The 13639-nt window shown below is 41.2% G+C and overlaps 1 protein-coding gene across 2 annotated transcripts in view; it reads right to left on the bottom strand.

The window, feature by feature from the left end:
• Nucleotides 1-327: 327 nt before the first annotated feature.
• Nucleotides 328-13639, bottom strand: part of hhip (hedgehog interacting protein) — a 31047-nt gene continuing 17735 nt past the window's right edge. For both annotated transcript variants that reach the window (XM_063884765.1, XM_063884766.1), the window contains exons 8-13: nucleotides 13310-13428; nucleotides 11990-12113; nucleotides 11032-11177; nucleotides 9693-9774; nucleotides 3068-3216; nucleotides 328-2826 (exon numbers count right to left, since the gene is read on the bottom strand). In XM_063884765.1, coding sequence (XP_063740835.1) covers nucleotides 2630-2826; nucleotides 3068-3216; nucleotides 9693-9774; nucleotides 11032-11177; nucleotides 11990-12113; nucleotides 13310-13428 — 817 coding nt within the window. In that variant the 3' untranslated portion in view covers nucleotides 328-2629. The remainder of the gene's footprint in view (nucleotides 2827-3067; nucleotides 3217-9692; nucleotides 9775-11031; nucleotides 11178-11989; nucleotides 12114-13309; nucleotides 13429-13639) is intronic.

The following is a 13639-nucleotide window of genomic DNA, read 5'->3' as shown; positions in this document are numbered from 1 at the left end:
TTCCAGGTATTATGTGCTGGATTATTTCTTGTCTGGTAAAAATAAAGTTATATGTACATTAGTGTGCTTTAGAGGTAGTGCTAAGTAGAATTGTTATTCTATTTTCTTTTTAACCTTTGGACAGAGCCAGAATAACACCTCCTACTCCTTAAAGATTTAAAATGTATAAATTGTTAAGTATAAATACATGTTTACTTTTTCCTAGGGAAGTTCTACTTTTCCAGTGACTACGCGTAATACAAAGTTAAATAGGTATCCCTTCTGAAATGAAAAGGAAACCTAAAACTTTACCTTTTATTGGCGAATACCAAAAACAGGAGACAAATATTTCTGACATGCTATAAATTTTAATAGACATATTGATATTTCTGTAGAGAAAAAAAGTTATCCCTAGTTTTATTTACAATACAGGAATAAAAAAAATGGTCACATACAGTACAATGGTAAAAACAACATAGAACTTAAATAATTATTTTATTTGTGTAACTACTTAAATAATGAAAATGGTTATTCTATTCACACCACGCCGTCTCAGCAGCTACAATGCAACTTTCACATTAAGTGCTAAAAAAAATTATAATTTTCCATTTTACAGCATGAATTCCATTTTGACCAGGTAGAGTTGATTTATTTCAGCAAACACAAGCAAAGCAGGAGATGAAAAAACAAATACATCTTTTATCGACACTGAACTTCAATTAACCATGATACTTGGAAACTTGGTTTTTCAAAATAAAAGTTGGGGAGAGGGCACATCTGCAACTGTTTGCCTTTAAAATATTAAACACAATGACTGTTTCTGACTCCTTTTATGGAATTAAAATGGCAAAATATCAAATGTTGATTTCTTAATAGGATAGTTTAAGAGAATATAAGCATGCATGTGAGTCTGCTGCATCTGTATTAACTTCTGGAATCCGAGCACACATAAACGCGGCTCCAGACAATCCCAGTCTGTTTTTTAACTACATATAGGAGTCATTATATTGTAACCTTCAAGCGACATTAGACAGATCCTCAGGTTAATCTTAAATCTGCTCTCTACAGATAGGATCAGCCTCCGACTGCGACTCGGTGGCCCGACGAGACGTTTGATCATCTCACAACAGAGACACGTTTCTGACAGTGGGAATGAAACCACACGTCAGGGATAAGAATTGGATGGACTCAGGCAACTGCTCCGAATTACTCTCTGCAGGCACAGACACGCATCACTTTTACAGTGGGGGGAAAAAGAAAAGGAAAAAAAAAAAGGTTTACGTGACTTTCTGAACAGAGGAAAAAGCTGCATATGTATAAGTACAAGAACATGAAATGACATGACCTGACAAGCTTAGTGTAAAACTGCTTTCTATAAACACCGTTCTCTCCCATATATTATTACGCTTAAAAAAATAAACCCTCCTCTATGATAACAATAGTAATGCTATAGTTTTTTTTTTTTTTTTGCAATGCTAAGTAGTACTTAGGTAAGCTCTATTGGAAATATACATCACCGCGCTACTGTATCTCTTCCCTTTGTAGTTTGAGTTCGGGTTCAGTGTGTGACGCAATGTAAGGAGTTTGTTAAACCATACCTGTGACAGTGTGGTGTGTGTGTGTGTGTGTGTCTGTGTGTGTGTGTGTGTGTGTGTGAGAGAGTGTTAATGTTAAACTACTATCATTGCGCTTTTAATAAATGTTTTTAATTCATTTTGAATAATAAAGTGAATGAAACAAAAATGAATACAGTGCATGGGAGCCAAAAACTCAGATTGTTGAAACTGGCTTTGACAAAACGTTCTCACTCTGTCGTTCCTGTTCCTGTGGAGGGGACAGTCCTCTGCCGTAGATCCATTCTGTACATTGATAGCAAGTGACTGTTGCAAAACAAAGTATACACAACGTATACTGTTATAGCTTTTTATGACAATGTGCCCACAAACTAAATACAACATCATAAGTGAGACGACATCTCTCTTGTATTAGAGCCTTTTGAAAATGATAGCACTGCAGGCTCTATGTGACCCACGACTTTCCTTGACTTCGGAGTGTTCCTTCAAAGTCCTCGTGTAAAGACATTTATTCTGCTGGGTTTGAATGGACCATGAGTACAAATTGGATCGCGAGCCACGCTGCTCCTTACAATTTTGAATCCTTAAAGTACCCCTGAACAATCAACTGTCTCCGCTGAAATGCCTCAAACCCCATTTATTGTTGGGTCTTAAGTAAGGCAACAGATTAGCCCCTTTAAGGTCCAAAGTCTTGGGTTAAAATCGTCTGTTCCTGCAAGCGTTATCTGAACGAGAGAGGAAATGCCCTAGTGGAACATCCATAACTTGGCCATGCGTATCAATCATCTCCTCTGCTGTCCCTCCGAAGTGTGAACACGGCTTGGATGCCAGGCCTGGTGCTCAAGAGCAAGTAGCTTATAGGCGAAAGAGGAAGAGCTTGGTTTGGTGATGAGAATGAGGATGAAAAGCAGTCAGACAGGGATCCTGTGTGTATTTGTGAGTGTGTACATGCCTGTGTGGGTGTGAGGGAGATTAAGAGGCCGTGTTAAGGACACCTCGTTAGAGTCTGCTGGTGGTGGTAGGTAGATTTGTGTCAGCTGGGGGATGACAGCGGGGAGCGGCCCCCCTCTGCGCCCCTATACGATGTAGCTGGTCAGGTCCAGGAGGTACGAGGTCATGTCGATGATGTGGTCCAGAATGCCGTCTTTCTCCTGGTCGTTGGGCATACCCCGCTCACTCTTCTCACACTGGTCCCCAGAGTAGCCGCTCTTACACAGGCACTTGTTGGGCTCCATACACACTCCTCCGTTACGGCAGGCTGGTTCACACTTGGCTACAGAGAGGGAAGAAAACAGATGAGAAGATTAGAAGACACAGAAGCAGGTGTTTCACTCATGAAAAGATCTTACAGGATTCTGAATAAGTATAAGAACACATGTCACAGGTTTAACGGTGAATGTTGTGCATCAATAAATAAATAAAAGGATATTTGATAAGATTTTAGATATATGGATGTTTGTTTGCATGTTAGTACACTGAAAGCAGCGGATGCCAATCTTTGAAAAGGCCCTCACCAACTCTGCAGAAGGGTCCCTCCCAGCCGGGGCTGCAGCAGCACTTGCCGGTCGGAGTGCAGTGTCCGTTCTTACAGTGTCGGGAACAAGCTGTCATCAGCAGCTCTGGAGGCTCCACCTGACGCTGGCACTCCTTTGGGGCAAGAGGCCTGCAACAGTTGTTAGAGGAAGGGAAGGTCAGTATGTGAGGGACAACAGCATCACATAGCATGCTAATGAATTTCAGGGAGAGGGGCGGGGCTTTAAATTATATTAATGCTTCATATTATCACTCTTTTGAATTCTGAATCCTAGAAGAACCCCTGAACATTGAACTGTGTCCGCTGAAATGCCTCAAACTCAATTTTGCATCCGAAAACGTGATGAGACGTAAACAGCTGTGTATTGATTAAACACAGTCAAGCTCAGTGACGTGTAAAGGTGTGTAGTTAAACTCTAACTCCATGTTTGGACAATGTCATGTCATGAGACTTGAAGTATATTGTTTTCTACCTATTTTTCAGACTTTTGGCCAGTCCCACTACACAGCCAATCAGCTCTGTGTTTGTTCTGTGCTCAGCTGCTGCGCCAAGTGGAGACATTTCGCGGAGTTCTGATGTCCAAAACAGAAGTGACGTCTCCAGAGTGCACAGGTTGTTTGATTGGACTTGTAATGGATGGTTTCTATTTGTCTTGTGTCTGCTTTTAGGCACACTATGGCAAATGAGTCTGGTAGGAAGTTTGAAGACCATTTCAGTGAGAAATCACACACACAAACACATCAGTTTAGGATCCGTTTCGTGCAAAATCTATTTTCTTTCTGTAAAATTGGCTTTTAACAAAACTCATATCCAACGCTTATTGGTGAGGAACGCAGTAATACTATACTTTGATTATTCGCAGTACTGTATAAAACATTTTAGCCCTTTGTTTACTCCAAAGCTATTTTTGAATGTTACAACAAGTCGGATCAACAAATCTGCCAACATATGCTATGACCTCACACGATAGGCAGCGTTTGTGGATATGCAACTTCAGTAAGATAGCACTTTTAAGTGATGCACACTGGAACGTTCATTTTTAACCTTCCACAAAGGTAAATCCATTTGAAAATACATGTATATGTCAATAAATGTTCCTATTAGTTGCGTATAATCCAATATTTTGTCATTTATTTCCAAATAATCGTACAGCAGGAACAGTCTTATTGCTTTAACTCGTGTTTTCCTCAAATCCTACCAACTTGAAGAACAAAACAACACAGAGGGTTAATACTGGATTACACTGGCCTCTGCAGCTACAGTATAAACATGATTTGGAAAAATGCAGACACACACAAACACAAACATCTCCACACCATATGTGTCAAGTCTGAATAGCAAAGACACATATTGTGATCATTCCATATTAAGACAAACATCCAGACACGCACAACAGCAAATGGGCTGAAACTGAATTATTTCATATCACGCTCTACAAATCTGGAAATAATACAGTTAGTTCAAATGTGAAGCGTCTGTTAGTGCTTGTTGCCCACACACACACATAAACACGTGTCTGTGTGTGCATAAAGAGAGAGAGGGAGAACTGTAGATGTATTGATGTAAAAAGCTAATGAGGCAACACAGTTTGCTGGACACTGATGGACACACACTGATGGACACACACTGATGGACACACACTGATGGACACACACACACACACACACAGTAACTGGACTCCTGTGGACGGATGCTGGTATGAGAACTGAAGAGCATCAGTAGTGAGGTCAGTGTGTATTTATATGTAATGCTCAGCCCACGGGAGAACAGGCCTCATCAATCATGGCTGGGGAGCAAATGGTCAATCAGCAGAAACTAAACCTAGGTGGAGTTCAGGACCAGAGTGATCATAATCTAAAATCTCTTAGATGCTACAGTCTGCTGTGGGTAAATGTGTGTAAATGCTATATTGCTTTTACCTACTGTATAGGAGTGACTACGAGTGGAGAGACACATATTTCAGAGTTAAATGAGATCTGTCGGTAGTTTGATAAATGACTGCAACAATGATATTGTTTGGTGATAATTGTATTTATTGGACTGTGCAGCTGTTTACTTCCTAGTTTGAAAAATGTGTTGCAAATGTTCTGATAGACAAACTGAGTTATGGCAGTGCACAGTGACAATAGTGGGACTGCGTGTGTGTGTGTGTGTGTGTGTGTGTGTGTGTGTGTGTGTGTGTGTGTGTGTGTGTGTGTGTGTGTGTGTGTGTGTGTGTGTGTGTGTGTGTGTGTGTGTGTGTCCATTAAAGTTGCTTTAAATCTCGAGGATGGAGGGGCGGAGAGGGGGTTGATTCCCATGCTCCCATCAGCACCCAACTCCAGACTCCATCCATGCTGGCTTTTGTTGTTGCAGGCTGCATGCAGTTAAAAAAGAGCGAAGGAGGGAAGCAAACAGAAAGAGAGTAAGAGAGAGAAAGAGTAAGAGTCCCTGGAGGATTGGGGGGTCTGTAGCTAACACTGTTAATAGTAGGCAGGGGTCAGCAGCGCTACTAAACAGTCTGTACGACTGCCAGGGTGGCTGTGAAAACAGCACCTGCTGGTAGCGCCACTTGACAAAGGCAGCTGGGTCAACAGCCACTGTGGGAATTTATCAACTTTGGGAGGGGTGGTGTATGTGTGAGAGCGAGGGAGTGGGAGAAGGGCGACAGTGCTCACACATGAGGTAGTTACATTGACAGAGAAAGAGAAATGATGATGATGAGGAGGAAGGCAAATGATGTCATTATTACAAAAAAAAATAGAACGGAAATTAAGAAAGTCTTAAACTGAAGATTAGTTTAGAAGTGACATGCAGAGATAAGGCAGAGTATGAGGGAGAAGAATGCTGGTTAGGATTGTGGTTTTGTGAAAAAAAACTGCCCTCCCTTCTGTCCTTACATCAGGGGAAGCTGAACATTAACATATCTTAACACTGACATCCATTCAGGTCCGCAGTGTGGATGATCTGCCTCAGATTTGTTCCTGATCTGTTTGATTATTAGGTTTGTGTGTGTGTGTGTGTGTGTGTGTGTGTGTGTGTGTGTGTGTGTATGTGTGTGTGTGTGTGTGTGTGTGTGTGTGTGTGTGTGTGTGTGTGTGTGTGTGTGTGTGTGTGTGTGTGTGTGTGTGTGTGTTAGCTTGTTGGCTCGCAGGGCCGGTTTGATTGACACGAGGTATATGTGAGAAAAGGGCTGTGGAGTGGTGTACATTGTGCACCCTAACAATGGCTTAATCAAACGGCCCAGTGTGGTCTCTTTTGCTGTTTTGTCATCCGACTCCATTGTTTGGGGGCTTCTTTTGTAGCTTCATTCCTTGTTTTAATTGTGCAAGAAATTTACTGTGTATTGTAGGAGCCAGGGCTATTCAGTGCAACTGGCAAGCAGCTTTGTCAAGGGGAGGACCACAGCAGAGATGTAGGAAGATTTAGGAGGGATAGGAAAATAAAGAAAAGGCTCTTTTTCTGCAGCGTGCTGGGAGCTAGCGCAACGCACGCTCACACAGGCTCACAGATGTGCATGTTCGCGTGTTCGCACCACCCACACAGTTTATATCTGTACACACAAAAAAAGTACAAAGAGGCACACATACAGATACATATATCCACAAATGAGCACCCGCTGTCTCCTTCCCCTGTACCTTCAATGATTTGTGACTTCCATGGCTAATGCAGTTCATAAAGGAGGTCCCAGAACCCTATTCGAAGTTCACTGTGTCTTTTTAAGGTCTCTGCTCACTGTAATTCAATCAGTGCAGCCTGCAGCTGACACAACCTGAACGTGTGAAAAGTCTTTCATAATACTACTTCTCTGTAGAGAGGGGCTGTAACAAATAGAGAGGCAAATTGCATTTTACAGCAGAAATCAGCAGGGGGGGGGGGGGGTTGGGGGCTCTATATGCGACAATTGAGCTATTGCTGAGGACCAACTGTAAGAAGCTGACTTTGTCCAAATGCAGGGGTGAAGTGCACCATGTGCCTTTTGAATTACGGTATGATAAACATGTAACTGTGTGACTACGACTCCCATGACGTATTGTATATACACAGAGAGGCCGAAACAAATCCCTTTTTGTGCCGTTTCGTAATATCTTCGTTTGTTAGTAGGTTTCTTTCTTGCATTATTTTCCTGGCATAAATATAATGCTCTGACTGTATAAATAATTATGTTATCAAATGCAGACTGACTGGAACTGAAAGGTAGCCAAACGTGCCCATAAATACCTGCCTACAGTATATGTGCAGAGTCAAGTTTCATTCAGTTGAAAGCAACTGCCCTATAACTGTATGATTTAGGGCAAAATATGAAGGGCATACAAACTTCAATATGATATTTTTATTAAATCAGAAATGACATATATTACTCTTAAATAATATTTATGTATCCTGTGTTTCTCTAACTTTATGTCTAATGTAAAGCACTTTGAATGACGTTGTTGCTGAAGTGTGTTATACAAATAAACTTGCCTTAGATACGATATATGTGCATGGATGGTAATGTTTAACCTATGGGAACAATGTAAAGTGAAGAGAATCTAAACTCACAGTTGATCTAATGACTCAGACCTTTAACTGCATCTCCAAGTCATAATATAGAGACTATATGATTGGAAATATTTCCATTCCACTGCTATACTAAAAACAAGCCCCGTCTTGCTCTCTCCTCACTCACATACACCCTCAGACCAAACACATTCAGCATGTTTCAAAATGCATGGTGGCCTATTTATTATTGGAGGGGTACTCCAACTGACAAACAAATACCTAGAAATGAAGTCATCTGGACAGGACATGTTTACACAAACACTGCTGAAGGATTTTATGGCTGATGTTTCCCTGTAAGCCTTTGCCGCCCTCCCTAACAGTTCCTCTTTCCCCCTCCATGTTCCCAAACACCCAGTTGATGAAAACACAGCGCTAGATGCTATACTGAACCACAAAACCCCCCAGATGTCCGCGTTATGGTAAATAAAAAAGGGGAGGACCACCAGACTAGATAACGCGCTGAGGTCAGACACATTAGCTGCCACATTCACTCCCCCCCGTACCCCCACTACATCCTCCTTGTAACTAGATCATAATATTGAAGCCAGAGTGTATTAGGAGTCAAGGCTCCAACACCACAGGGTCCGCACAGACTAAACAAGTCCACTTGATGGTGGAAAGAATTGTTCTTTGGGAGAAATGCATCCAGCAACCATGCCAGAGAACATAAATATGGAGGGAGCCACCAGGGCCGCTTTGAAACATCTGTGGTCTAATTAATTGCGCTAATGCCTGGGTGGCACTGTCATCAACCAGGAGTAATCAGCTGCGAATATGTTTCTATTGTGATTCTGAGGCATGCAAATTCGCTGTCTCTTACGGCTTCTCTTACTTTCTCTGCCTCTCTTAATTAAATTGAACCTAGCCTAAAGATATATGTGTCATTTGGGACTTTTCTTTGCTTTTAGTACATAGAAAATTGGACGCAGACCTGAGCAGATGGGCCTAATCCCACTGGATTTTACCCTCTCAACTTCCTGCAAAAGTGCTGATAAGAAGATGGGTAGAAACACCTCGGAGGGGTTCAACCTCAAAACTTAATGTGCAATTGGTTTGAATTACAACGTCTGCTTACGTTTGGTAAATGTTCTTTCTGTCAGGATAATAAATCAGAAACAAACGCGTATACTTCTCTACTGTATCATGTGGGATGAACTGATGCCCTGTCTGCACATTTTCTGTGACAAAATGTTTCTCGCATGCATTGGCTTTGCAAAAATAGTTTATAGATCCATCACCATCGCAATGGTTTCTGAAACTGCGATGCATATGGTAAGCATTATGACAGTGGCACGCACACACATTTGAATTATGAATTACACTCACACGCATGTTCCCAACACATTCAAGTTGTTTAACATCCATTAATTCAGGATTAGATTGCACAGAAATAGACTGGACTGCACAGCTAAAACCGTGGTGTGTGTGTGTGCTGGATTGTTGCTGAACTCTTTCCACGTGATGATGAGCAAAATGTGCTCTATACATGAACATGTGTGTGTTCCTACAGTTCCTACATGTGCTAAAATAAATTATATAGAGGTCTCTGTGCGAGACAACAGGTGCCTTTGTGTTTTCCCTGCTCTTAGCAGAATAAACTCTGCTGTCAAATGCTCTGAAAATAACCAGCAGGCAATAGTTTCTAAGGAGAACATGGCCAGCTAAGTCAGTGTTGCTCTTAGCAATACTTTACACTAACATTTTGAAAAGCTATGCTTATTCTCCACTTACTGCTCGGCATTTGTTTTGGCCCAGGCAGACGTTATATGAAGGGCAGGGGAGTTCTTGTCACAGCGATAGGTTATGAGTGTGCAGAGGGGACATAAGCAGTGAGGACTTAAGTAGGAAAATTAGAAAGAATGAACGTCACTGTAGTGAAATGTGATTAACTGTAGAGCCGTGGTTTCATAAGAGTTAGTCTTTTATGAGATACTGTATGGGGGATCATAACAGTCCGACTACTAGACGACAACAGCCTTGATTAAAGGATGGTTGGCTAGATGCTAGTAACTCCATTAAGGACTTAGACCCAATTGTACACCACCAGTTTACCAACATATGATGAAAAATGATCAGGAATGTACCTTTTGGGGTCTACCAGCTTGTAGAGTTTTGCACTGTGTGACTGCGCCATGCTTTTACTGCTTGCCAGTATGTAGACTTCACCTGCAAAAGAGAAACAATTACATTAATATTGGCTTTCAACAATGTTGGTATTGCATATTCATTGCAGAGCGTATGTCCAAATGATTTACTTTCCTGGCATTCATGCAATATCTGTGCCAAAATAAGGACAAAAGGAGGAAATGAGACAAGAGTGGGGAAGACAAGAAGAAAAAAGGAGAGGATGAGGAGAATGAGAGTAGCTACAGCTTCTGCATGGCTGCACTTGCCAAAGGAGTCTAAGAAAGAGTTTAATGGGACAATTGGATACTCATGACTGGGAACCAAGCAGATAATTTAATGAGGAACAAGCCCGCAAGAAAATTCCATAAGGGGACAAATTGTAAACATGTGTCTGTGGGGCCCATACAATGGGACACAAGCCCACCCCCTTTATGATTCTTGCACCAGTTGCAAATCATGATCAAATAGAGGATCTTTTAAATACCTCGTCAAATAATGACTCCACGACCTGGCAGGAACTGTGATCAAACATTTCTGATGGCTGTGTGAGTGAGGAACATCATGTGTTCGTGTTAATCAGAAACAGCAGAGCTGACAGTTAATAATTCTGAGTCTGATGGGGGTCCAGCTGGTAAAATGTTCTGTATCATATTAGTCTGCTCACCTCAGCTCACCCTTTCTTATCTTAATGCTGCAGTCCCCCCAGGTAAACAGTAACACATCTCTCTAACCATGCATAACATCGCCTCGTAGGTGGCCGATTATAAATGGGTCTTTGGAGTATCGTTGCTATCTTATGGAAATGACAATTAATCCAGAAGGAAGTGCGCACCATTTAATATCCTGTTGGGAATGTGCCACAGGAGTAGAGCAAGAGGGATTTTCTGTAGTTTGGAGATGTAACACCTAGTTGGCTAGGTGTTGCACATTTTCCAGATTGCAAATCATGCTCTTATGCGTCACGCTGTTAGTGCGAAACACTCCAAGAATATTTTAAATAACCAAATGGAAAATTCCTCAACATGATGTTAACATTTGCACCATTGATCAATATACAACAAAATGACTCTAAGCCCTGATTATTCAATAGTTTTGACAGCCATTTGAAGTCAATAAGCCTACAAGGGTTCATGTTGTAAAACTTCAAAGTGATTCCAGAAAATATATATAAGTTCACACACAGCTGACACTCATGTGGAAAACACAGAAGGGAAGGGGGGAAAAGTGCAAGAGAGCTTGGACATGTGAGAGGTGATGGATGATATTTGTGTGTGTGTTTCTTATTGCCCTACTGACCTAGTTCATCCTCTCCAAAACCCAAGATGTGTCCCACCAGCATGGACCCACAGGAGCCAGCTGAGCCCAGACACAGAGCCTTTTCCTGCCACTGCTCACCGCTGTCTGATGTTGACAAGGTGGACTTCTGGAGGATCCGCAGGTTACTGAAACAAACAAAACACACAGAGTAGGTGAATTCCTACAGTCGTTACTTTGTCAGTTTATCTCATGTTCACTGTAGTATAATGCTCCGTATGTACCATTCATGCACAATTCTCTGTATAATTAAAAATTCAAATGTGATTACTTTAAAGCGGTATTGGTTGGGAAACAGGGACAAGTTTTACTACATGTTACTTGGTTCATTAACCCATCTTCCTCTTCTACCCAATGTCCCACATGGTGTTATTTAGGACCATGGCTTTTAGTTTCAAAACAAACATCATGCCGGGGCCTTCACTTACCCACAACAGTAAGCCCCAAATTGTAATGAGGCACAGAATTAACCGACCACACATTGTTTTACAACACAGTGCCAACTCCAGATAGTGTACTTCCCCCTGCTATTTACTTCTTTTGTTTACTCAAGCGTCCGTGTTTGACATCAGCAAAGTAGGATGAATTACAAACCAAAGAAAAGTGTGAACAGCACAGAGCAGGATGTTCAATTCTCCATTTACACTGAATGGGCCGTGCCGTCATGGTGACAGTAACATAAAACTTGTTTTCCCCCACGTGGATGGAACTTTGTGTTTACTTTGGCAAGTGCTGAAGCAAGGGACAGATTTCAGTGTGAGAAGAGTTATGTTGATCTCAATGGGACTTAAGATGTTTGTCCTATAACTCATTGTTCAAGTGTACTTGAACGCCAATATGATAATGGAAAAGCGATGTGTGCAGGGATTCAGTCTAGATTTCACAACATGTCATTTTCAGATCGTTATCATCAGTACTGTTTCAGCTTTCTTATTCTTACCCATTTTTGTCTCCAAACACATAGCTGCCATAAAGTCTTCTTGACTGGCAGCCCCTGTAGATGAATCCCCCCACAGGTGGAGCTCCTCCACTGGACTGCAAGTCATAGACCGAAGGCTCATTTTCTGGAGAGGGAAAAGGAGGAAAGGTCTGAATAAGACTCGGCTGTCTGTGTGCAGCACCAGTAAACAAAGTTTAATGATTAAGGAAACCTTATCAATGTATGATTACAATACTCATCAATCTACATCCATCAGTGGGAAAAATCTACTGATTTGCTCAATAAATAATTAAAAGGTATACCTATGACAGTAAGTGCTGTTTTGTTGTTGTTGAAATTAAAATAATAACCTCAATTGTGTCAGTAATCTGTCTGAGATAGTGGTTGTGTGGAAACTCAACAAGAGAAGTAGAAACAACAAAGAGTGAGTCTTGATTGAGGTATTTGACTTCTTCTTTGGCAGACAACTTAGACTTAACAATGTCTTTAGGGCAGAGGATTGAATAATCGTCTATTCATAACTGGCAAATATGGCATGAGGTAATACGGCATATTTTTCTGGATTACAGCGGTCTTGGCAAAGATAAATATGAATGGAAGTTTGCTGCGTTTAAAAAATGTATGATCCAAGACTTGGTGTGCTCACTTCCCCACTGTAATCACTTGAGAGTTTGGCTAAATCAGCCATCCTGCCAAGTGGGAATTGGTGTGTGGAAATAACCAGCATGTTGAATAGGAAATGAGGGATTGCTTTGGGATGCCAAAACAACATTGATTGTGGCAAAGATAACCAGCCCAATGTCATTTGGAATAAACAACAGTGATTTGTTTTTGTGTGAGGAGCAGTCTAAGCATTGTGGAGGAACTGCTGTTATTGATTATTTTCTAAATGTGAGAAGAACTAAGCTCCTCTCAGCTGTGTTTTCAACAATGCTCAACCATCATCTAGACAGTTATTGTTGTTGACAGTTTTAAATCTTACTTGTGGACACCATATTACATTCCCCTGGCAAATATGCACTCCACAAGGGGGGAATCTTTCGAGATCACATCATTTTTATGTTCAACCTTCACTGTCTCTGCACTCGACCCGGGGTGTTTTATGAACTTGTTGCCAAAACACCATGTTCTTACAAAATGAAAGACAGTCGTGAAACAGATGTCATTTTCAGCAGAGTAAATGTGAAAAGGTTATCCAAGAGGTTGATATATTTTCGTGTCTTTCTCAAGACGTAATGCCATCAAACAAAACACAGACAAATGTTGCAATCAGTTATTTTTATCATGAACTATGTTAACATTGCAAAACAATGAGCTCACCATAATCTTTCCCCGGAGTTATCTCCAGTATTCTTCCTGCTGATGTGTTTTTGCCACTGGCATCTGTACAGAGCATCTGGAGGCTTCCATTGTCTGACTGAAGCCGGTCCACTGCACATCTAGGGTTGAGAATATCAGGGGTTAATACAGGGAAAACACCAACCAACTGCACATAGCAAGTTGACCTAAGAGCTGCCAGAGTTTATGAAAATCTTTCTGAAAATAAATTAATGAAACAGCAAATTAGTAAGCTACAAATTCCTTGACAGAACAAAAAAACTGTAAAAGTTTAATTCAGTCGCACTACCACAATTTTGAAGGAACAGCCAG

This window comes from Eleginops maclovinus, chromosome 5 (genome assembly GCF_036324505.1).
Source record: "Eleginops maclovinus isolate JMC-PN-2008 ecotype Puerto Natales chromosome 5, JC_Emac_rtc_rv5, whole genome shotgun sequence".
Classification (NCBI taxonomy): Eukaryota; Metazoa; Chordata; class Actinopteri; order Perciformes; family Eleginopidae; genus Eleginops; species Eleginops maclovinus.
Note: the sequence above shows the minus strand (reverse complement) of the source record. Positions and strands in the feature narration are given on the sequence as shown.